This window comes from Tamandua tetradactyla, chromosome 23 (assembly GCF_023851605.1).
Source record: "Tamandua tetradactyla isolate mTamTet1 chromosome 23, mTamTet1.pri, whole genome shotgun sequence".
Lineage (NCBI taxonomy): Eukaryota > Metazoa > Chordata > Mammalia > Pilosa > Myrmecophagidae > Tamandua > Tamandua tetradactyla.
Genome location: NC_135349.1, coordinates 1,678,451 through 1,701,240, shown reverse-complemented (window position 1 = coordinate 1,701,240; position 22,790 = coordinate 1,678,451). Strand labels below are relative to the sequence as shown.

Below are 22,790 nucleotides of genomic sequence, written 5' to 3'. Positions count from 1 at the left end.
ATCTTATTGATTTTCTCATAGAACCAATTTCTGGTCTTATTGATTTTCTCTATTGTTTTCAATTTCATTTATTTCTGCTCTGATCTTTGTTATTTCTTTCCTTTTGCTTGCTTTGGGATTAGTTTGCTGTTATTTTTCCAGTTCTTCCAAGTGGACAGTTAATTCCTGAATTTTTGCCTTTTCTTCTTTTCTGATATAGGCATTTAGGGCAATAAATTTCCCTCTTAGCACTGCCTTTCCTGTGTCCCATAAGTTTTGATATGTTGTGTTTTCATTTTCATTCGCCTCGAGGTATTTCCTGATTTCTCTTGCAATTTCTTCTTGAACCCGCTTAAGAGTGTGTTGTTGAGCCTCCACGTATTTGTGGATTTTCTGGCACTCTGCCTATTATTGATTTCCAACTTCATTCCTTTATGATCCGAGAAAGTGTTGTGTATGATTTCAATCTTTTAAAATTTGTTAAGACTTGCTTTGTGACCCAGCATATGGTCTATCTTTGAGAATGAACCATGAGCACTTGAGAAAAAGGTGTATCCTGCTGTTGTGGGATGTAATGTCCTATAAATGTGTGTTAAGTCTAGCTCATTTATAGTAATATTCAGATTCTCTATTTCTTTATTGATCCTCTGTCTAAATGTTCTGTCCATTGATGAAAGTGGGGAATTGAAGTCTCCAACTATTATGGTATATGTGTCTGTTTCCCTTTTCAGTGTTTGCAGTGTATTCCTTACGTATTTGGGGGCATTCTGGTTCGGTGAGTAAATATTTATGATTGTTGTGTCTTCTTGTTTAATTGTTCCTTTTATTAGTAGATAGTGTCCTTCTTTGTCTGTTTTAACTGTTTTACATTTGAAGTCTAATTTGTTGGATATTAGTATAACCACTCCTGCTCTTTTCTGGTTGTTATTTGCATGAAATATCTTTTCCCAACCTTTCACTTTCAACCTATGTTTATCTTTGGGTCTAAGATGTGTTTCCTGTAGACTGCATATGGAAGGATCCTGTTTTTTAATCCATTCTGCCAATCTACGTCTTTTGATTGGGGAATTCAGTCCATTAACATTTAGTGTTATTACTGCTTGGATAATATTTTCCTCTAACTTTTGCCTTTTGTATTATATATATCATATCTGATTTTCCTTCTTTCTACACTCTTCTCCATACCTCTCTCTTCTGTCTTTTCGTATCTGACTCTAGTGCTCCCTTTAGTATTTCTTGCAGAGCTGGTCTCTTGGTCACGAATTCTCTCAGTGACTTTTTGTCTGAGAATGTTTTAATTTCTCCCTCATTTTTTTTTTTTTTGGGAAGTTTTCAGTGATAATTTCTTCCATTAGTTTTTCTCCTCCTTTTCCCTTCTCTTCTCCTTCTGGGACACCCACAACACGTATATTTGTGTGATTCATATTGTCCTTGAGTTCCCTGATACCCTGTTCAAATTTTTCCATTCTTTTCCCGATAGTTTCTGTTTCTTTTTGGAATTCAGATGTTCCATCCTCCAAATCACTAATTCTCTCTTCTGTCTCTTTGAATCTATCATTGTAGGTATCCATTGTTTTTTTCATCTTTTCTACTTTATCCTTCACTTCCATAAGTTCTGTGATTTGTTTTTTCAGTTTTTCTATTTCTTCTTTTTGTTCAGCCCATGTCTTCTTCATGTCCTCCCTCAATTTATCGATTTGGTTTTTGAAGACGTTTTCCATTTCTGTTCGTATATTCAGCATTAGTTGTCTCAGCTCCTGTATCTCATTTGAACTATTGGTTTGTTCCTTTGACTGGGCCATATTTTCAATTATTTGAGCATGATCTGTTATCTTCTGCTGGCGTCTGGGCATTTAGTCAGATTTCCCTGGGTGCTGGACCCAACAATTTGGAAGATTTTTCTGTGAAATGTCTGGGATCTGTTTTTCTTATCCTGCCCTGTAGGTGGCGCTCATGGCACACGTTTGTCTGTGGGTCCCACCAGTAAAAGGTGCTGTGGGACCTTTAACTTTGGAAAACTCTCGCCGTTCGGGAGGTTCGCCAGCCGAAGCGGCTTGGAAGAGTGCCAGCCGACCCAGGGTCCGAATGAGGGGAGGGTTGCCGGCCGCTGCAGCCCGGGAGAACACCCGTCCGAATTTCCTAGTCGGCCCAGGGTGCCAAGCGTGGTGGGAGGGTGCCAGCTGCCGTAGCCCGCCCGGGAGAGTGCATCGTTCCCGGGGAGTCACGTGTTTGGAAGGGGCCCCCCCGCCGTCACCGTTCTCCGCGGCCTCGGGATTTCCGATCCAATTCTCTCAGTTGGTCTGGGGGGCCGCGCGTGGTGTGGGCGCCAGCCGCCGCGTCTTGAGGGGACCAACTGTCCAATTCTCCCAGCTGACCCGGGAAGGGGGAAGGGAGTGACTCTGGCTGCTTGCCGCCCCGCCCGGTGAAGCCCACGCCCCTCGGCGATCTCACTGGAGCGGGTTCTCTCAGCCAGTCAGCCGTTCCGGGATGGGGTACGCTGTCTTTTTGATCTCTGTCGTGGCTCTGGGAGCTGTTCTGTATCGTTTCTATTCCCCTAGTAGCTGTTCTGGAGGAGGAACTAAGATCCGCACGTCTTACTAAGCCGCCATCTTCTCCGGAAGTTCCCCAACTATGTCTTTTGATTGGAGAGTTTAATCCATTAACATTCAGTGTTATTACTGCATGGGTAGTACTTTCTTCTACTATTTTGCCTTCTGGATTTTATATGTCATATCTAATTTTCCTTCTTTTTACCTTTACTCATAGTCTTCCTTTCTACACTCTTCTCCACACCTCTCTCTTCTGTCTTCGTATCTGTCTCTAGTGTTCCCTTATTATTTCTTGCAGACCTGGTTTCTTGGTCACAAATTCTCTCAGTGATTTTTTGTCTGAAAATGTTTTAATTTCTCCCTCATTTTTGAAGGACAGTTTTGCTGAATATAGAATTCTTGGTTGGCAGTTTTTCTCTTTTAATAATTTAAATATATTATCCCACTGTCTTCTCGCCTCCATGGTTTCTGCTGAGAGATCTGCGCATAGTCTTATTGGGCTCCCCTTGTGTGTGATGGATTGCTTTTCTCTTGCTACTTTCAAGATCCTCTCTTTTTCTTTGACCTCTGACATTGTGATTATTAAATGTCTTGGAGTATGTCTATTTGGATCTATTCTCTTTGGGGTACGCTGCACTTTTTGGATCTGTAATTTTAAGTCTCTCATAAGAGTTGGGAAATTTTCAGTGATAATTTCCTCCATTAGTTTTTCTCCTCCTTTTCCCTTCTCTTCTCCTTCTGGGACACCCACAACACGTATATTTGTGCACTTCATATTGTCTTTCAATTCCCTGGGTCCCTGCTCATATTTTTCCATTTTTTTTCCTGTAGTTTCTGTTTCTTGTCGGATTTCAGATGTTCCATCCTCCAGTTCAGAAATCCTATGTTCTGTCTCTCGAAATCTACCATTATAGGTTTCCATTGTTTTTTTCATCTCTTCTACTGTGTCTTTCATTCCCATAAATTCTGTGATTTGTTTTTTCAGACTTTTAGTTTCTTCTTTTTGTTCTTTCCTTGCCTTCTTTATATCCTCCCTCAATTGATTGATTTGGTTTTTGATGAGGTTTTCCATGTCTGTTCGTACATTCTGAATTAATTGTTTCAGGTCCTGTATGTGATTTGAATTGCTGGTTTTTTCCTTTGACTGGGTCATATCTTTGATTTTCCTAGTGTGATTTGTTGTTTTTTGCTGGCGTCTAGGCATTTAATTACCTTAATTAGTTTATTCTGGAGACTGCTGTCACTTCTTTTATCTAGGGTTTTCTTGCTGGATGAATTTGTTGTCTGTCTGTTCTTTGACATTCCGTTTAGCTTTATCTGAACCTTTAGCTTAAGTTTTGTTTAACAGAGGAGAATTTTTCAGTCCTTGTTTTCTTGTTTCTTGCCCTGCTTGTGTGGTGCCTTCCCGCACCACACACTTAGAAGGGTCTACTTAGATATTATGACCCCAGGCAGATTTTCCCAGACCAAACTGGCCTCCTATCAGGAGGAAAGAGTCACCTGCTTGGTTTTCCCTGAGGTGAGACCCAGCAGGTTGAAAGACTTTCCTGTGAAGTCTCTGGACTCTGTGTTTCTTATCCTGCCCTGTGTGTGGCGCTTGTCTGACTGCAGGTCCCACCAGCATAAGATGATGCGGTACCTTTAACTTTGGCAGACTCTCCCTGCTGGAGGCATGCTGGAGACAGAGGAGAGGTTGTAGGCTGATTTTAATCACTTCAAATTACCAAGCCCTGGGGTCTGAATTCCTTGATGGAGGGATTCCACCTGAGTTGGGCTTCACCCCTCCCCTGGGGAAGGCTCAGGCTCCAGACAAGCCCCCAAAAGAGCTCACTTCTGCCTATGCCTGGGGCAGTTGCAGCCCGAAAAGTCCTGCCACTGTATCCAGAGGCAGTCAAGCCTTTGTAGATACACAGCCACAAAGACCTCTGCTTCCTTCTTTTTTTATTTCCCCTTTTTCTGTCAGTCCTGCCCCCTTGGCACTGGGGCAAAAATGAGCAACCTCCACTTTGATCAGCTTCACCTAAGCTGGGGCCCCACTTTCAGTAGTCAGAATTTGTTAATTAGTTCCACAATTGGCGTTTGGTTGTGCCCAGTCCCTGCTGCTGGTAAAGTCCTTTCCTTTCCCCTCTGGGATGCAGCCTGTGGGGGAGGGGCACTGGCCGCCGCAGCTTTGGGAATTCACGGTTGGGGGGGCGGGGTGCTCACAGCCGGTCCAGCTGGTCCAGACTGGGGCACACTGTGTGTCCGGTTACCGATGTGGCCCCAGGAGCTGTTCTGTACTGTTTCTGGTTATTTAGTAGTTGTTCTGGAGGACAAACTAAAATGCGCACATTGTTAAGCTGCCATCTTGACCCGGAAGTTCTAAAATATATTTTTTTATCATCATAATTAACTTTTTTTGCATGTCAAAAATAGCATATATTCAGAAAAGCAATACATTTCAATGCACAGTGCAACAGTTAGTTGAGAACAGATTTCAGAGTTTGGCATGAGTGACAATTTCGCAATTTTAGGTTTTTACTTCTAGCTGCTCTAAGATACTGGAGACTAAAAGAGATATCAATTTAATTAGTCAGCAATCATATTCATTTTTTAAATCCTATCTTTTTTGTATAACTCTATCTTTTTTTGTGTAATTCCACCATCACCTTTGATTTTTCTATCCCTCTCTTTAGGGATGTTTGGGCTGTGGCCTTTCTAACTTTTTCACGTTGAAAGGGGCTGTCACTAATATTGGGTAGGGGGATGGAACTCTCTGATGTTCTGGAGAGGCTGGGCCCTCTAGGTGTCAGGACTTATCTGGACCAGGGACCCATCTGGAGGTTGTAGGTTTCTGGAAAGTTACACTAGTGCCTGGAACCCTTGTGGAATCTTATATATTGCCCCGGGTGTTCTTTAGGATTGGCAGGAATGGTCCTGGTGACGTTTGGCAGGTTATGACAGGTAGCAAGGCCTGCCTGAAGGTTGTGGAAGAGCAGCCTCCAGAGTAGCCTCTCGACTCTATTTGAATTCTGCCTGCCACTGATACCGTATTTGTTATACTTCATTTCCCCCTTTGGGTTGGGGTGGAATTGTTAATCCCATGGTGCCAGGCCTGCACTCATCCATGGGCGTCCTCCCCCATGCCATCAGGGGGAGACTTTCACCCTGGGATGTCATGTCCCATACACAGGGGAGGGTAAGATTCCACTTGCAGAGTTGGGCTTAGGGAGAGAGAGGCCGCATCTGAGCAACAACAGAGGTCCTCCAGAAGTAACTCTCAGGCATGGCTATAAGTAGGCTAAGCTTCTCTGCTACCTACATGAGCTTCACAAGAGTAAGCCTGTGTAGCTAGTTTCATTTTGACCCCTTCTCTTGATTCTAGAGAAAAGGAGCGTTTTCCTTTTGTTGCAGGTATTGTGCATTTCTGTTCTCTTGCTTCCCCACGTCTGTGTCTGGGCTGCACTTGGCTGTGTTCTGGCTCCCCTGCACCGAGCCACGAGAGTGAGGGCAGGAGGCAGCAGCCGCTCGTGGCTGCTCACCCTCCTCCTCCTCTCCAGCCCCAGTGAAGACCCAGGTTGCCGAACAGACGGTCCCAGAGCCCACTCGGATGCAGAGGCCCCCAGGGAACCCGCTGCTGCTCTCCTACACCCTCCCGGAGCTGCTGGCCAGCGACAGTGTGCAGGTGGAGCTCATCCCAGAGAAGAAGGGCCTCTTCCTGAAACATGTGGAGTACGAGGTCTCCAGCCAGGTAACGGGGCTGGGGAGAAGGGAGCACGTCTGCGTGCCTGTCAGAGAGCCACCCACTGGGCTGCTGGGCACACCCTCCCTCTCTGTGTGCCGCCATCTCTTCCTCGGGCTCTGCCTGTCCCCCGAGCCCGGCCCTCCTTACCTGGCCTGTGCCTCCGGACGCCTGCTCTGCACGTACCCTACCTCACACGGCCTGTTTGCAGGCAGCCCCTGAGTGTCCGTGTGGGCTTCCCAGAAAATGGGCTCCTCCTGGGGGTGTCAGCTAATCCCCCTTTCTGGTGCTGCCCTCTGTGCCGCCCTCTGTGTGTGAGTTAGTTGGGTGCCCTGAGGTCTCAACTGTGCCCACCTTTCCGAATTTCGCCTGTTACTTCTCAGTGTCTCCCCTCAGTTAGGATGCATTTGTTTAACTTTTTATCATATAATATAACATACATGTAAAGCAAAGAAAGGAAAAAGCTTCAAAGCACTCTTCAATAAGTGGTTACAGGACAGATCCAGAGTTGTCACCGGCTACCATACCATCATCTCAGATTTTTCCTTCTGGCTGCTCCAGAACATAGGAGGCTAGAAGGAATAAATTTTTTTTTTAAATCATCACAATCCCCTTTTTTTCTTTTTTGTGTAAAAAATAACACATACAAAAAAAGCAATAAATTTCAAAGCACAGCACAAAAATTAGTTTAGAACAGATTTCAGAGTTTGGTATGGGTTACTATTGCACAATTTTTGGTTTTTATTTCTAGCTGCTCTAAGATACTGGAAACTAAAAAGAAATATTGATCTAACGATTCAGCAATCGTAGTCCTTTGTTAAATCCTACCTGCTCTGCACAGCTCCGTCATTAGGATGCATTTTGATGCCCATTTTCATTTCTTATCTTGGAGATTAAGTAACAGAATGTTACTTAATGGACCCATGGACTAGGCACATCCTTGGAGCCCCATGGTATTCATGGGGGTTTGCAGAGAAAACAGAGGGGCCGGCGGGCCACGAGAAAATGTTTGGGGAAAAATCTGCCCTCCAGAGTGCCGGGCTGGACAGGACCCTGAGGCTTTTGCTGGAGATTGACTTCAGGGCCCCGAGATGCCCTTCCCCCATCACGCCGATGCTGCCCGCCGCGTTCTGAGGAGCCAGCACCTCCATAGTTTGGTTTTTCGTTTTCAAGCAGTAGTGTCAGAAGCCTGCCATTCAATTTTGTTTCACCCCTTCTCAGTGTGACTACCCAGGGCACAGAGGCAGAAGCCCGAGAGGGAAAGCATAACGAAGCAACAGCAACAGCCGGTCCAAGAGGGAAGAATTACTTCCCTGAGACTGTTTCGGGGACAGAAGCAGAGTGGCCTGGGCTCCTGCAGTGGGAGTGCAGGTGCAGCCACTCTGATGGCACCCCTCACCGGGCTGCAGACGCCCTGAGCGAGCCCCCGCCCCTCTGCCCTCCCCTTCCCGGCCACCTCCCGCGGGGCAGGGACAGTGGACCCTTTCAGGCTCTGGGCTTTCCTGCACATGTGGTCTGTCCGCCGTCTGGCAACTGCGGCTGCAGTCCGCTGTGGGCCCCGAGGAACTTGGGGGTGCTAGCTAAAATGCTGTTTGTTCACAGAGTAGATTTGCTTGTAGACATGTCGCTTGTGTCCGCTCGTGGGAAGGCCCTGCTCTTCGGGGCCCTATGGCCTCCTTGGCGGTGTGCTTAGGATGGAATCGACCCAGTCTGTGGGCCATTTTATTTGCGTGAACGTCTGCTCTGGTCCACGCTTCACGCTCAGTGCTTGCTCTGTTTTTACAGAGTTGGTCCATTTCAGGAGGCAACAGTGATGCTTGTTAGCTTGATTCGGAAGTGTGTGTTGGGGCCATACCCTGAAACGACGTAAAGGCTGTGTTCTATGCACTGCCTTTTAAGGGCAGGCATGAGTGTCCACCTCAGCAGCTGCAAACGCTGTGCAGCGTCCTGCCTCTCTGAGGCCACCCGAGGAAACAGGGTTCAAGTGCAGAGTTGAGAAGTTGTGTGACCGTGTGCTAAGGACTTGCAGAAGCCTCCCTGGTAAAGGCGGGTGAGGGGCTAGGAGTCGAGGCGTGGCGCTTGCATGGGTGCTTCTGCCTGGGGGAGGGGTGTGAGCAAAGGCTGACGTGGGGTCCGTCTTCCTGCAGCGCTTCCGGTCCTCCGTGTACAGGCGCTACAACGACTTCGTGGTCTTCCATGCGGTGCTGTTGCAGAGGTTCCCTACCGCATGGTGCCGGCCTTGCCCCCAAGGGGTGCTGGGAGGTAAGCTAGGCGGGAGCGGGGTGCAGGGGGCCACCTGGACTTGCTGCTCGTCTTCTTGCTCCTGGGCTCTGCCATAGAGGCAGGGGTGGTTTGCAGCCGGGCCGTGGTGCAGTGTGAGCCTGTCTTTCCTGCCGGGATTGCTCCTGCCCAAGGCTCGTGGTCAGCTCTCCCTAGACCCGAACAGGTGAGGAGAGTCCTGTCTGTCCCTGGGCTGCTTTGCCAGCTCTGCAGAGTGGACTGAACCTGAATGGGGAGCCCCAGGGCAGCAGTTGCCTCGTGGAAGAGCAGAGGGCCGGTGGGGAGCCTGGTCTTCCCTGACCCCGTGCCATCACGTCCTGAGACTGCGTGGCTGGGCGAGGGGCAGGGGTATCCGGGGAGCCATGGGGTACCTGGCCCAGGGAGGCGCCATGCCCTTCCTGCGATGGCACTGCCCCTCTCCACCTCCAGGTGGGCTCCACAGCACTTCTTGGCACATATTGTCCCCGATTAGGTCGGCATCTGAGATAGGCTCCTCCTCTTGCCACAACCCGTTAACACTTGGATCACACTCAAGGGCAGAGAGAAAGTGGGGGTATGTGCCAGGGGCTTCGTGGCCCCTGGGGGCCCTGTGCGGGTGGGCCTCGCCAGCTGTAGCTTCAGTGACTTCGAGCCCCTTTAAGCACCAGTGTCTGTGGGCAGAGCATAGCATCCCTGACAGCTTGGCACACACTTCTACACTTGTTCTTGAAGTGCAACCACTTACCCTGTGCAAAGGAACGAGTCCTGGGTACATTAAAAGTGAATGACAGGGTGGGCCACAGTGGCTCAGCAGGTAGAGTTCTCGCCTGCCATGCCTGAGACCCAGGTTCGATTCCTGGTGCTTGCCTGTGCAAAAAAAAAAAAAAAAAAAATGTGAGTGATGCAGAAAACTGAGCTGAGCTGGAGGCCACCTGGGGTCTGGCTGGGATCGTGGGGCCCGGGGCCAGGACTCTGGATGAGACGCGGGACCTGCTGTCCCCTCAGCAGCTCCTACTCGTCTCCGTCCCTGTGGCCGGGTGCGGGGCCCCGTGCCCTCTCCTCTCACGGCGTGTGGTCGTGGCTGAAGCTGGCAAGGGTGGACTGCCTTGAGCCCCTCTGCGGGGGACCACCCCAGAAAGCAGGGCTCTGTACCCCGAGAGGCCTCCAGGGGCTCATGCACAGGGCTCTGCACCCCAAGAAGGCGGCCGTCTGGGGGCTGGTGCACGGGGCTCTGACCCTGAGAGGGCGGCTGCCTGGGGGCTCTTGCATGAGCTGCCCGCTGAGCCGGGCCCTTCTCCAGCCGACAGGGAGTTCATCGAGGCCAGGAGGCGGGCGCTGAAGCGCTTCATCAACCTGGTGGCGCGGCACCCCTCCTTCTCAGAGGACCTGGTCCTGAAGCTTTTCCTCTCCTTCGGGGGCCCGGTAAGTCGAACACAGCAGTGCCACGGCCCACTCTGTCCAGGCCTGGATCCTGTGCTCCCCTTCTCCCTGATCCTGTGCTTGTCCCTCTCCCTGCCTGTCCGCTTTCCCAGAAGGATTCCTCCTGTGTGAGGCAGGCACTGGCACTGCCTCTCTTCTCTCTCAGTAGCAGGTGGGCACACTTCTAAGAGGTGTCCTTGATCTCAACTCCGCATCACTTGGCATCTCCCTGTGGCACAGAGGCTCCTCCTTTCCCCTTCCTTCCCTCCGGCCAGGCCCTGTGACGCTGCAGGACGCCGTGGGTTTTCTCTCCTGCCAGTCCTGAGGCGGGTGGGTGCGCAGGGCCTGTGACCCTGCAGGAGGCCGTGGGCTTTCTCTCCGGCCAGTCCTGAGGTGGGTGGGTGCGCAGGGCCTGTGACCCTGCAGGAGGCCGTGGGCTTTCTCTCCGGCCAGTCCTGCGGTGGGTGGCCACTCTTTGGTTTTTTGCTGGTCCACCCAAGCTATGTTGCTAAGTACATTCCTAATCGCCCTTCCCTGGACAGGTTTCCCTGGAGAGAGCCTGGGGGTGGAAAGGGCCTTTGGAATGATGGTCTTCATTGCCAGCAAGGAGTGTGCGAGGACAGGGGCAGAGGAGGGTACCCTGGCCTTGCACAGCAGGGTTTCCTGTGGCTATCCGGCCCGGTGCCGTAGGGGAGGGATTGGGACAGACAAGGCCATTTCTTAGGTCCTTACCTAGAATAGGCGGCAGGTCTGCACCCCTGCTTCTGTTCCTGGTGCCCTGGTGGGAGCCTCATCCTAGGGCCTAGCCTTGCTGCGAGGTTCCTTCCAGATGGCGGGGTCCGGTGCTGGCTTTTCCCCTGTGCCCGCTGCCGCCCCCTCACCTCCACCATCACCTCCCCCCACCCCCCATCACCTCCACTGCCTCATCCTTGGCTCATGTGGAACCTGACGGGCCTGTGAATTCGGCGTCCGGCTGAAGTAGTGGAGGTGGTAGGAGAAGCCCCTCCCAGTGGGCAGTGGGGTCTTGGCCGCATGACTGCTGCTGCCAGGCTTTCCTGTTGCAAAAAGACCACTCTAGAGTTTGTCCAAGAGTCAGGAGAGAGTAAGGAGTGGAGGGGCTGTTTAGTACGGGCACACTGTGGGACGGCCGTTTCCCTCGGGATGTGCCCTCCGTGCCAGTGACTGCGTGGTCCCCACCCGCGCTGTGCGTGCTGCAGGTGAAGTTTCTTCTTTCCTGTTACAGGATGTGCAGAACAAGTTAAAGGAGTCTGCCCACGGTGTTGGGGATGAGATTCGTGCACTGCAAGCTGGCCGCTCGGCCAAGGTACTTTTTGAATTTGGCTGTCTCTTCTGTTAGTGAGCAGCTGTCGTTTAACAGTGAGCACACACTGCCTCTGCTGTGTGCCAGGAGTTGTGCTAAGATTCATTGTGTGCTTTCCTCGTGTGGCTGTTACAGTTACCCTGAAATATAGGCAGCATTATGCCCACGTACAGGTGAGGAAAAGGGGCCATGGAGAGGTCGGTGCTGCCAGGAGCTGCCGCTGGGAGCTGAGCTCTGTCTGGCTGCAGAGCCCAGCAGGCCCCCCGGTTCCTCAGCCCTCCAACACTGTCTCCTCCTGCTTTAGAGGCACATGAATGCCCACCACTGACTTTTCAGACTTCAGGGTAGATTCTTGCATTTATTTATTTTTAAAACTTAAAATTAGTTGGTGTGTCCTTTTTCCATAAAAGCATCAAGGTAGTTACTTGGTAGTTTTTTCCTTCTTAACTGCTTCTCTGTACGAGATGAGAATCCCCTTATTTACTTTTATCCCCTACCTTTTCTGTTTTCTAAGCATAGACAGTTGTTATCAAAGCTTGTGAGGAATCTTGGGGGACACAAGAGGGCTTCCCCCTCGCCAGGGAGTCCTTAGGGATTTGCTGTCATCGCTCTGAGCTGGACGATTACTCTGAGTTGAATGGTTTCTGACCTCGTTTCTGTGTCTCTGTGTGTGCGTGCGGATCGCTTCTGGTTCTTGTTTGGGTGGGAGAGACTGGGAGGGCCTGCGGGGGCCCTGTGTGCGCGACGGCTGCTCGCTTCTGGAGTCAGCTGCTGTTTTTGACAGATGTCTCACGTCTGGTTGTAACACTCTCCGTCTTCCTCCCTCCCAGGACCTCCTCCCAGCAGACATCCAGGCGCAGCTGGCTGCGAGCCGGGAGCTGATCCGCAACGTCTACAGCAGCTTTTACAAGCTCCGAGACCGGGCCGAGCGGGTCGCCTCCAGGGCCATCGACAACGCCGCCGACCTCCTCATGTTTGGGAAGGAGCTGAGGCAGGTGGCCCTTCCAGTCTGCGGGGCTAGTGCGGAGAGACGCGCTCCCGACCCGTGTCACTCTGGGAGGCAGAGAGAGGGTCGGGCGGTTGGTGGTCGTATTTGAGGGACACCAGTGGCGTGTCCAGCCGTGATCAGGCCGTGAAGTGTGGATCCACACCCAGGCAGGGGCTCGTCCGTGTCGCCCCTGGCGAGCTGGGAAGTCGCAGGTCGTTGGCTTCTGTGATTCCCAAGGAGGGCCCAGCCTTCAGCTCTAGACGGAACGGCCTCCTGGCATCTGCTGAACTGATTCCATAGGTCCAGGAGGACCTGAGAGTCTGCATTTCTAATGAGCTCCCAGGTCTCCCCCTGGACCCGCCTCAGGAGCAAGGCTAGGCTAGGAAGCCACGGGGGCCGCCTCGGGGACTCTGCCCGGCGGGTTCCCGGCTTGAGCACCTTCTCCCCTGCTTTCTCTCCAGTGCCCTAGGGTCTGACACGACCCCGTCCCCTCCTGGGCCGCCCTGAACGTGGCACGTGGGGGGCCCTCAAGCAGGCTCTGAAAGGCTGTCGGTCGAGTTCGCGCTGCTGGCGGACAAGGCCGCGCGACAGGTGATGGTGTGTCCTCGTGTGGCTGGGCTGGAGGACGTCCTGTCCTTTGGCGCCTGGAGCGTCTCCTCCCCGATCGGCTCCTGAGTGCTGAGCCTTAGTGAGGGAGCAGGAGTTTGGGTCAGCACCGCTGGCCCATGTGCTCCGGGCAGCTTCATGAGCCCCTGAAGTTTCCAAGAGGGTTGCTGACCGCAGAAGCACATTCGGTCCCGGGCTCTGACCATTGACGTGTCTGAGATTACATCTTTGGAGATGTAATCTTGAAATCTCAAGGATGCTTCTAGAGGACCATATATTTTCCGTTCCATTATCCTCTTCCACTTGTGTTTGGCCACGTGGTACCTCCAACCAGAGTCAGATTAAAGCGCAGGCCTGACAGCCTCGCTTCCACCCTAGAGGCCCAGTTAACTTCAGGAAGTGCTGTGCTGTTTGGGCGATGCCGATTTTAGAAATCTGCAGAGACCCTTGTAGTCTACATGGGTGCATTTGCAGAAGGATTGTTACCTTCATTCTTGAGGGCCTTGTGGTGCTCTGTGGCCTAAAGCTGTTCCCGCTTTGAGGGTAAGCGTTTGCCGCCTGTCCTGGGGCCTTGGCCATTTCATTTTCCTGGGCTGCTTAAGCGCAGGGTGAGGCGGGGCAGCTTCGGCAATGGAAGTTGATCCGCCCACGGTGATTGAGGCGGGAAGATGTCCAGATCGAGGCATCATCGAGGCCATGCTTTCCTCTTGGAGACCAAGCCTTGTGGGACTGGCTGCTCCGTCACGGGCGGGCATGTGGTGGCACCTCCTGCTCTCTGGGCTTCAACTCTTGCTCCTGTGGCGCTCTCTCTCTTTTCCCTCTTTCTCTCCCTGCCTGTCTGAGTCTCATTCTCTTATAAGGACTCCATTAACTTGCCTGCTTGAGGTGGCCACACCTCAGCTGAAGTTGTCTCATCACAAGGTGCCCCTTAGAGCTGGGTCAGCCCGCAGTAGCGGGTTAAGTTTAAGGACATGTGTTTTCTGGGCACACGCTGTTCCAGACCATCGCAACAACCTTTAAACTGCCAGGAGGTCATTTGAAAAAGCTGAAGAACGTGATTTAAAGCCGGTGCCTGCCTGAGATCGGAGCTCTGTGGCTCATTGCTGCAGCTGGCGCTTCGGAGGGCCGGGGTCCCTGCTCATTGCGGCAGCCGGCGCTTCGGAGGGCCGGGTCCTGCTCATTGGCAGCCGGTGCTTCGGAGGGCCGGGGTTCCTGCTCATTGCGGCAGCCGGCGCTTCGGAGGGCCGGGGTCCCTGCTCATTGCTGCAGCCGGTGCTTCGGAGGGCCGGGGTCCCAGTGCAGCAGGGCTGGGCCACGCCAGGGACCCTGCGAGCGCCAAGGGAAATTGAGCTTCTTGCCGGTGGGGCCGTCCCTGAGCTTGCTTCCTCTCGCGCTCCTGGCACCTGTTTCCTTTTCCGAAGCGGAGTTTAGGGCAGGGGTGGAATAGCTCCCTTCCCTCCACGGCGGGAAGCACCGGGGCAGTGGTGGAGAGTGGACTCATGGGAAGGCAGGGAGTGCGGGGCCTGCTGGACGTGACCTGTGTCCTGTGCTGCGACCCTGTGCCAGGGACTCTGGTCTCTGGGCCCGGTGACGGGGACTAGAACGTTAAAAAATGCATATTTTTTAACATGTTGAACCTTATTTGGAGAACTCTTCTTTAAAAGTTCAGTAAAACGTAGAATGAATCTCATTGTGTGGGGACATGGGCTTTTGTCCCAGGCCCCTGTGCCCCCAGGCTCCCCACCACCCACCACAGGGCCGACTGCTCCAGGCCGGGGCACTTCAGAGGCCCTCCGAGCGGGTTCACCCTCCCTGCTCCGCCTCGGGCAGAGTCTCGGGCACCTGGCGTGCTGGAGGTGTGCGGGGCTCTAACCCGCTCGGCGATGCTCTGATACTGCATACATGCGCGTGTGAAGTGTCTGGGAAATGGCTGTTTCCTCAGCATTTCTCAGTGTGCTGGCTAGTTTTCAAGTTGTAAAACCAAGGGGGTTTATGGCAGGCAGGTGAGGCCAAGGGCAGGGGCTGCTTTCCCCATGGCAACCTCCTCTGCTGAGGTTGGGGTCGACGCACACCTGGGGCTCAGAGCAAGCAGTGGAGGAAAGAGCCCTGCATTTCCCTGTTAGATCGAGGAGGACAGGAACTCGGGCACCTGGGACTGTCAGGTCCTTCTATCCAGGCCTTGAGAACCCTTAAAACACCTGTACGGTTTCTCTGGCAGCCTGGTTGGCTGGACAGCAGGGCTGGCTTCCAGAAAGGATTGTGTGTGGTTGTGTTTTGGTTTGCTAAAGCTGCCGGAATGCAGCACACCAGAAACGAAACGGCATTTGAAAGGGGGAATTTATTAAGTTGCAGGTTTACAGTTCTAAACCTGTGATAATGTCCAAATTAAAGCAAGGCTGTAGAAATGTCCAAATTAAGGCACCAACAAGAGGTTACCTTAACTCAAGAAAGGCTGATGACGTTCAGGGTTTCTCTCTCAACTGGAAAGGCTAATGGCGAACGCAGTGATGTCTGCTAGCTTTCTCTCCAGGCCTCTTATTTCATGAAGCTCTCCTGGGGACATTTTCCTTCTACATCTCCAAAGAGCTCTGGCTGCGTGGGCTCTGTCTGCACCAAAGGTTTTCTGAAATGGTTGCCTCTGAAAGGGCTCCAGTGAATAACCCCACCTGGAGTGGGTAGATGCACACCTCCATGGAAACCACCTCATCAGTGGTCCCATCCGCAGTGGGGTGGGTCACATCTCCATGGAAACAGCTTCATCAAAAGACCCCACCATGTTGGATGAAGATTAAAGAACATGGCTTTTCCAAGGTCCAGACAGATTCAGAGAGGCTCAGGCTGGCCCAAGGCCTGGAGAGGAACAGGGGCTCCCCGGGACTGCAGTCCCGGCACCCTGTAGTGCGTGGCCCCTGAACGTCCTGTTTCTCGGTCTTCTCGGTTTTCTGCTGTCCCCTGCTTCCTGCTTTGTGGTGAACTCCCTGTCGCCTGCTGCAGCCAGCACGGGTGCCCGAGCCTGGTGGAGGGGACAGTGTGCACCCCTGCCCTGGGGGCACGCGGGGGGGTGGTGTGGGAGTTGCACACCCACTGGTGCTGCTTGTTGCCGTGGTGACGGTGGGCCACCTCTTCTTGGGGCAGGGGCTGGAGAGAACCTGGCTTTCCCCTGTGGCCCCCCGAGTCCCTTGCCACTTCGGGTGTCTGTGTTGTGGGTGCTCTTCTGGGGCTGGGCTGTGCTCTGGGCTCTGTGGGGGGTGCTGTGCTGTGCAGGGGGGTGAGTGGGGGTGCGAGTGCCGGCCTGCCCCGCCCTGCTCCTGGTGTGTGCGGGGCCCCCGCGGCAGCACCCTGTCCTCTCCTCTTTTCCCCGGGGAGCCTCGTTCTGCGTGTAGGGCACCCCACCTGCACAGAGCCCTGGGGGTCAAGAACGGGCTGTGGCCCTCCATGCGTCTGGCCATCTGACGCGATCACCATGTCACCTCAGGACGGGACCCCGAGGGCTGCCCTCATCCCACCCCCCCTCAAGCCACGGCCGCCTGCGCCCTTTCCTGGGCCGCGTACTTGCCTGATGCTGCAGGGCCTTTGCTCACTTGTCTCGCCGGCTGCAGCACAGACTTCTCGCCGCGTGTCCCCCGCCAGGCCTGCGCTCCTTTCCCCTCCTTCAGAGCGGGGTGACCCCCTCGTTCCCAGCAGGAGCCTCTCGCCTGCCCTTTTCAGCACAGCTCGCGCTTCCCGTGGGCACTCGGTGCGGGGGGCGCTGCCTGGGCCCGAGAGCTGCCCCCGAGAGGCGCCCTGGGCAGGTGAGGGCTGGCCGGAGGGAGCCGCCCCGAGGCCGGGTTGCTGCACGTATAGCTCGGTGGACAATGTCCTGCCGAGGCAGCGCCCTTCTCCCCGCCGCAGCTGCGCCTGCCTTGGGCTCAGTGGGCTGCTTGTAGACGGGCTTCTCGTGCGGGCTGGCTGGCGATTCTGGGGGGCTCTGGCGGGCACGAGGCCCCGGCAGGGTTTCTGGTCGTGTGCGCTCTGGGCCTGACGGGTCCTTGTTTTGCAGGGCAAGCAGGAGGAGAATGACGTGGTGGAGAAGCTGAACCTTTTCTTGGATTTGCTCCAGTCCTACAAAGTAAGTCGTGGCTGTTCCTTGCTGAAGAGGGAGGCTTTGAGAATGATCCTAGGGTCTTTTAAGGGTGTGACTCCAGTGAAGTGGAAGGATGGCAGTGCAGCTGGCACGGTGGTGGGGGGAGCTGGGCCTTGCAGGTGGCGTGTGTGCAGGTGGGCCTCCTGGGGGCCCCTGATCAGAAGGCAGGGGGGCCTGGCCCTGGGTGGAGGAGCCCGTGTGTGCGTGCGTGTGTGTGTGTGTGTGCATATGCGTGTTTATGCTCGTTCACTGTGGACACTCGGTGGCTCGACCCAGTGAGGATGCAGGACTTCTGCCTCAGCTCAGGGTAGGGGCCACTTCCTGCATGTCTCGGGAGTCCAGGGAAGCCCTTCCTGGTTGGGAGCTCCTGGGGGCTGGCTGGGTGTGGCAGGTCTGGGGAGCCCCTGTCCTCCCCCCGAGAGTGGGTTCCCATGAACCACCTGGCAGTTCTGAGGCTGCTGTTTCCTGCAGATCTGTGGTGGGGTTATTTTGGGGGGCCTTCTCAGGGGACATTGTCTTCCTTCTGCTGGAGGGTCCCCTGGCCTCTGCACATGGACAGCCTTTCCAGCCCGAGGCCCAGCTGTGTCCTGGAGCCCCAGAGCATACTTCTTAATGAAGACGCTCCCTTCCACGCAGTGCCCCTGCCGTGGGCTGCGTCCTGAGGCCCGTGCGGCTTTGCACCACGGCCGTGTGTCCACTAGGCGTGATTTGACATGGACCTGCTCTGGCCCACGATGTGTCACTGAGCCCTCAGCGAATGGGGGTGTGTGGTGTGAGGGGGTGCTGCACGAACTGAAGAAGAAAAGCTGGTTCCTGGAAGAGGTCTCTCCTGTCTGCCATTAATGGCGTTTGTTTCTAGGCCGTTTTCTGAGAGTGCCAGAACCTGCACGCGCTCCCGCTGCCCAGCCTCTGCCTCCTCTTTCCCCGGGGAGAGAACGTAAAGGGGGCTCGCAGGAGGGCGGCCCCAGTCCCGGTCCCCCAGTCCTGGGTCTCCCGTGTGGCTCTGAGGGTGCTGAGGGGCTGGGCTAGTGGTGAGTGCCCCCACCCCCCCGCAGGACCTGTGTGAGCGGCACGAGAAGGGTGTGTTGCACAAGCACCAGCGTGCCCTGCACAAGTACGGCCTGATGAAGGGGCAGATGATGAGCGCCGCGGTGCAGAGCCGCGAGCCCGAGGCCGTGGAGCAGCTGGAGTCGCGCATCCTGGAGGTAGCCCCGGCCCCGGGGTGCTGGAGCCCTGCGGGGGCCCCGGTGTGCGCAGCGCAGCGCTGGCTCTCATTAGGACTGGCGGGAGGCGGTGGGGGTGGGTCCCGGGGGTGCTGTCCTAGCTCCCCAGCGGGCTTGGTGGCCGCCTGGTACCTGCCGGGCACTGGGAAGAAGGGCTGGTGGCCGGGTGCTCTCCCCGCCCCGCCGGCCCGGTGCAGGGTGCCTCTGCCCTTTGCAGCAGGAGAACGCCATTCACACGATGGAGCTGCGCAACTACTTCGCCCTCTACTGTCTGCACCAGGAGACGCAGCTCGTCCACGTCTACCTGCCACTCACCTCCCACATCCTCGGGGCCTTCGTCAACTCTCAGATCCAGGGACACAAGGAGGTGAGCCCCTCCCCACTCCCGCCCCTCTGTCCGCGCTCAGCTGCCCTCGCAGCTGACCACAAAAAATTATCCAGGAAAGCTGATAGAGTCACGGTGAGCGCAGGGTCTTAAAACATCGTTCCTGCTCAATTCTGCGTGTCTCACATGTTGTCAGAATATATACTGTGAAGTCGCCTGCCTGATTCTTTGGTGGGTTGGGTAGAGCAGAGAGTTTTTAAAGGGCTAGAGTCTTACCTTCTGGGGGAATTCACAAACTCAGAGTTAAAGCTTGCAGATTTCCTGAACCTGGAGGTCAAGAGGAAGAGAGAGTGGGACAGGGTTTGAGCTGGGGCCACCAGACGTCAGGCTTTTCCTGAGACTCTGGCCCGGCTTCCTTCCAGTGCCGGCTCCTGGCACCTTGGAGAAGATGGGCCATGGGTCGCCCTGAGAGTGTGAGCAGTGACCACCCTGGCTGGCTTCAGCCTCCATCCTGGGCCATAACCCCAGTGCCACACGCGCCCCTCTCTAGGCAGCCGAGATTGCTGTCAGCGCATTCCGTGTGTAGCTGCCACGGCCGAAGAAATGCTTAAAAAATGACCCTTGTCCGGTTCTTGCCTCTGGCTCCTGTGCATCTCCACACCCTCCTGCCTTGGCCCCTGCACGCCGGGTCCTGAGGTTTCCAGTTGCCGTAGCTGCCCCTGGTGGCCGTGGGAGCAGGGCCCCGCCTGAGAGGCCTGCCCCTGCCCCAGGCCACTGCCAGGCCGGCAACCACGGGTGGAGCGGAGGCTCAGTTTGAAAGCCCCATCTCACCTCCAACTCACCGTGACCTCAAGCCAGTCATTTAACATGGGCTCAGTTTCTCTGTCTGGAAAATGGCCTAATAGATGACCCCACCGTGTATTCGAGGGTCACATGGTACCCTCCCTTTCTCCCACATGGGTCCCTAGCTGGGGACAAAGCTGGACTACAATTTCGCTTCACCCGTCACTGCTCAGAGTAGAAGGAAGCCTGGTGAGGGCAGCCAGAGGAAGGAAGGGTTCCAGCATGTAGGGGGAGCTCTCAGAGAGCAGGGGACGGCGGGCGGGTAGGGGCACAGTCCAGGCTGCCGGCGGTTCTGCTGGATGGCAGGAAAGCTCTCCGTGAGCTGTGTGTCCCGTGCGCTCAGGCCTGTGGCTCAGAAAGACCCCAGCAGGAGTTCAGAGGGGAACTTAAGGGTGCATGCTGGGGAGGTAGACCAGGGCGGCTGCGACAGGTTCTGGCATGTGGACCCTGCTCGGACCTGCTGTATCAGGTCCCGGGGGCTGGGACTCAGAATCTGTCCTTTCAGCAGAATGCCCAGCTGACTGCGCTGGAGGTTAGGTGAGAATATTGAAGGCCTGCGACAGAGGCCCCCACTTCACTACCACTCTCTGGTGCTCAGTTTCTTGGTGATTTTTTTTCTCAGCACTCCCCAGCCAAAGGAAATTGTTAGCAGTTCTGTTTAAGGGGTTGGCCGCAAACACAGTGGCAGAAGTGTGCCGCATGACAGGTGCTGAATGGGTCACGCCACGCGGTGCCCCATGAACTGGCTGCAGTGCTCCGGTGTCTTTGAGCAGTTTGGGAACTGCAGGTCTAAGCGAAGGCAGAGGCAGTGGGGCCAGAGAGAGATAAGAGGTGGGATGGCAGAGGGAAGACGCCATGGGACTGGCCCCAACGGTACGGGAGCTCTCCGTGTCCAGGCCTGCTCAGACACCTGGTGGCAGAGAGAACCTGACCAGCAGAAAGTTGGGGGGCAGGTGCTGTCACCCCTGGTTCTAGATGTCTTTACGTAGGGGATTTGCCGCCCTTGCCCAGGGCCCCACTCTGGCCTTCAAGGGCCACCTGGAGCCCTGCCCCACCGTGGGAGCCCTTCCCCCATCTTCTCCCACTCCCCACACCACGGCCTCTCCCCTCGAGGTCTGCCTGCCTGTCTCAGCCTGCGTGTGAGTGCTTTGCAGGCTGGGCAAGTGTAGCAGCCGGTTTTCATTCGTATTCGGGTCTGTTTTGTTCCTGATTTTATCTGCTTGTTCTTTTGTTTGCCGGCCGCTGTGCTGGCGTGGCGTGCTGGGCGCCTGGAAGGCCAGAACCCGCAGAGCCATTGGGTGCAGTGGCTGGAGATGACTGTCCAGCACCTTTCCCGGAGACTCTCTGGGGAGCAGTTGCCGGCTCCCTCCGTTTTCTGTCTGCCTCAGAGGAACTGACCTCTGGAGAGGACAGAGCTGCTGAGCTTCTGGGAGCTCCGTTGTCTCAGGCCATCCTCTGTGCCCAAGCCTGGGAGCCCAGGGAGGGGGCGCGCAGGTCACCCCAGGGGTAGCTCCCGCCTGCCACAAGGTCTGTGTGGGGCCCTTTGGTGCTGACGGGGGTGGGGGCGGTGCATGGGGCCAGGCTGTCCTCTCCCAACCTGCTTCTCCCCTTCCTCCAGATGAGCCAGGTCTGGAACGATCTGAAGCCCAAGCTGAGCTGCCTCTTCGCGGGACCCCCCAGCGCCCTGACCCCACCAAGGTCTCCGCAGGAGGACAGCGCCTTCCCTCACTAGCGCCTGGCAGGGATGGGCCAGCGCTCCCTGCGGCCTCACTAAAACTTATTTCCAAACGGCGTGTCCCTCTTTAATTCCCAGGCACTGGCCCGGCCCCGGTACTCCCTGGGCCCTGGGCCCACTGGGATGGGGCAGAGGCCCTCGCGTCCGGGGGGTGGGGAGCCGGGATCCCAGTGGGCAGCAGTCATCTCGCCCCTTGTCTGGGCCCGCGCTGCAGGACACTGCACCCGAGGCTTTCTGAGTGGCTGAGACCTGACTGCCCCCTGTGCTCCCTTCCGCCGCTGTGCCCACGCCCTGGCTTGTTCCTGGTGCCGAGGTCGGGTGTTCCTGGAACAGCAGCTCCTGATGTCCAGAGGGTGGGAGGCAAGGGACGTTTCCACGTGTTGGGTCAGGTCTGGGGGAGTCTGGAGCGGGAGCCTCCAATGCGTATGGACACATGGAAGAGATCACCTCGTGGGGTCTGGGTTGGTGGAGTGCGGGGGGCTGTGCACGTACGTGTGCGCACGCATGCAGACCCCACCTGGGGCAGGTGCAGTTGGGTGGGGTGGCGGCTTGGGACTTGCGCCTGTGGGCAGGGCCAGGTCCTTTGTGCAGGCCAGTGGAGGCAGCGCCCTGGACCTGTGTGCGTGGGTGAAGCGTGCATTTGCCGGGGGTGGGTGGGGCAGGTGCTTTTGGGCAGCGGGCGGCTGGGTCCACCTCAGGGGTATCCCTGTAAGCCTTGCTGCATGCGCACGCACAGCCTGTCGTGTGGTCGGCGGGGTCCCGGCAAAGGCCGTGGGGACGCAGTGCCTCCAGACTCCACGCGCTGCCTGCTCGTTCACGGGCAGAGCCCCCACCTAGCCCCCACTGTGTGGCAGCCTGTGTTGGTGGCCCGAGGGAAGTAGCTGTGAGGCCTGGAGGGAGGGAGGGGTGCAGAGAGGTATCCCCTGTCGCTGGGTACGAAGGTGTGGCTTTAGGGCAGGAGTCTGCCTTGCTGTGGATTTTCCCCCTTTAAACCTGGTTTCCCGGTGCCACTGTTGGGCAGCATGGGCGGGGACACCCCGTTGGACAGGGCGGCCCTGTGTAGCTGTGTGCGGTTGTCTCGGTCTCCGGTCCACACGTGGTGTGGCCCGAGGTGCGTCTGTGCTCCTTCCGACCCTCTGGGGCTTCCTTTCTTCATGGTGCTCAGGGGCCAAGGACATGTTCATGCAGGTCCCGAGTGGACCGCAGGGTTCTCCTGCTCCCAGGGACACGTGCCCGGCATCCAGGGTTTTTCTCTCCACCCGCTTTCGGATGCTCACTTTCTGGATGCATGGCCATCGGCAGCGTGCGGGTTCCTGAAATCGAGATGAAAGGCTCTGGGCTAACCCAGCACCCAGGCCAGAAATCCGTGACCCCTGATGGGTACCCGGGCACCACTGATGAGGCTGGGTCCTGCCCCTCAGGGAGTGTGGGGTCCAAGGGCAGCACCCTCAGGCCTGCACCTCCCTGCCTGTCAGGACCAAGGGGTCTGAATGGTGGGAGCTGTTGGGGTCTCATGGCGAGCAGTGCTAAGCTGCCGGGCCGTGCTGCTGGGCTCTGCCCCTGGGACAAGCAGCCCAGAACCCCTGTGCGTTGGGCAGGCACGCTGGACTCTCACGCAGATGTGCTTAGTCTCGGGGCTAGGGCCTGCACGGTCTCTCCTGCCTGACCCTGCTGCCCGCCTTCCTGAGCCTGCTGTGTA

At 55.7% G+C, this 22,790-nt stretch overlaps 1 protein-coding gene across 1 annotated transcript in view; it reads left to right on the top strand.

Annotated features, from left to right (window-relative positions):
* The window catches only part of SNX8 (sorting nexin 8), a 52,054-nt gene extending 30,910 nt beyond the window's left edge, over positions 1-21,144 (top strand). Inside the window, 14 exon segments of the mRNA XM_077140447.1 lie at positions 6,068-6,258; positions 8,397-8,463; positions 8,466-8,511; positions 9,816-9,930; positions 11,171-11,251; positions 12,079-12,239; positions 12,698-12,720; positions 12,723-12,746; positions 12,749-12,781; positions 12,784-12,827; positions 16,882-16,950; positions 18,021-18,170; positions 18,406-18,555; positions 20,975-21,144. Coding sequence (XP_076996562.1) covers positions 6,068-6,258; positions 8,397-8,463; positions 8,466-8,511; positions 9,816-9,930; positions 11,171-11,251; positions 12,079-12,239; positions 12,698-12,720; positions 12,723-12,746; positions 12,749-12,781; positions 12,784-12,827; positions 16,882-16,950; positions 18,021-18,170; positions 18,406-18,555; positions 20,975-21,088 — 1,268 coding nt within the window. The 3' untranslated portion in view covers positions 21,089-21,144.
* The last annotated feature ends 1,646 nt before the right edge of the window (positions 21,145-22,790 follow it).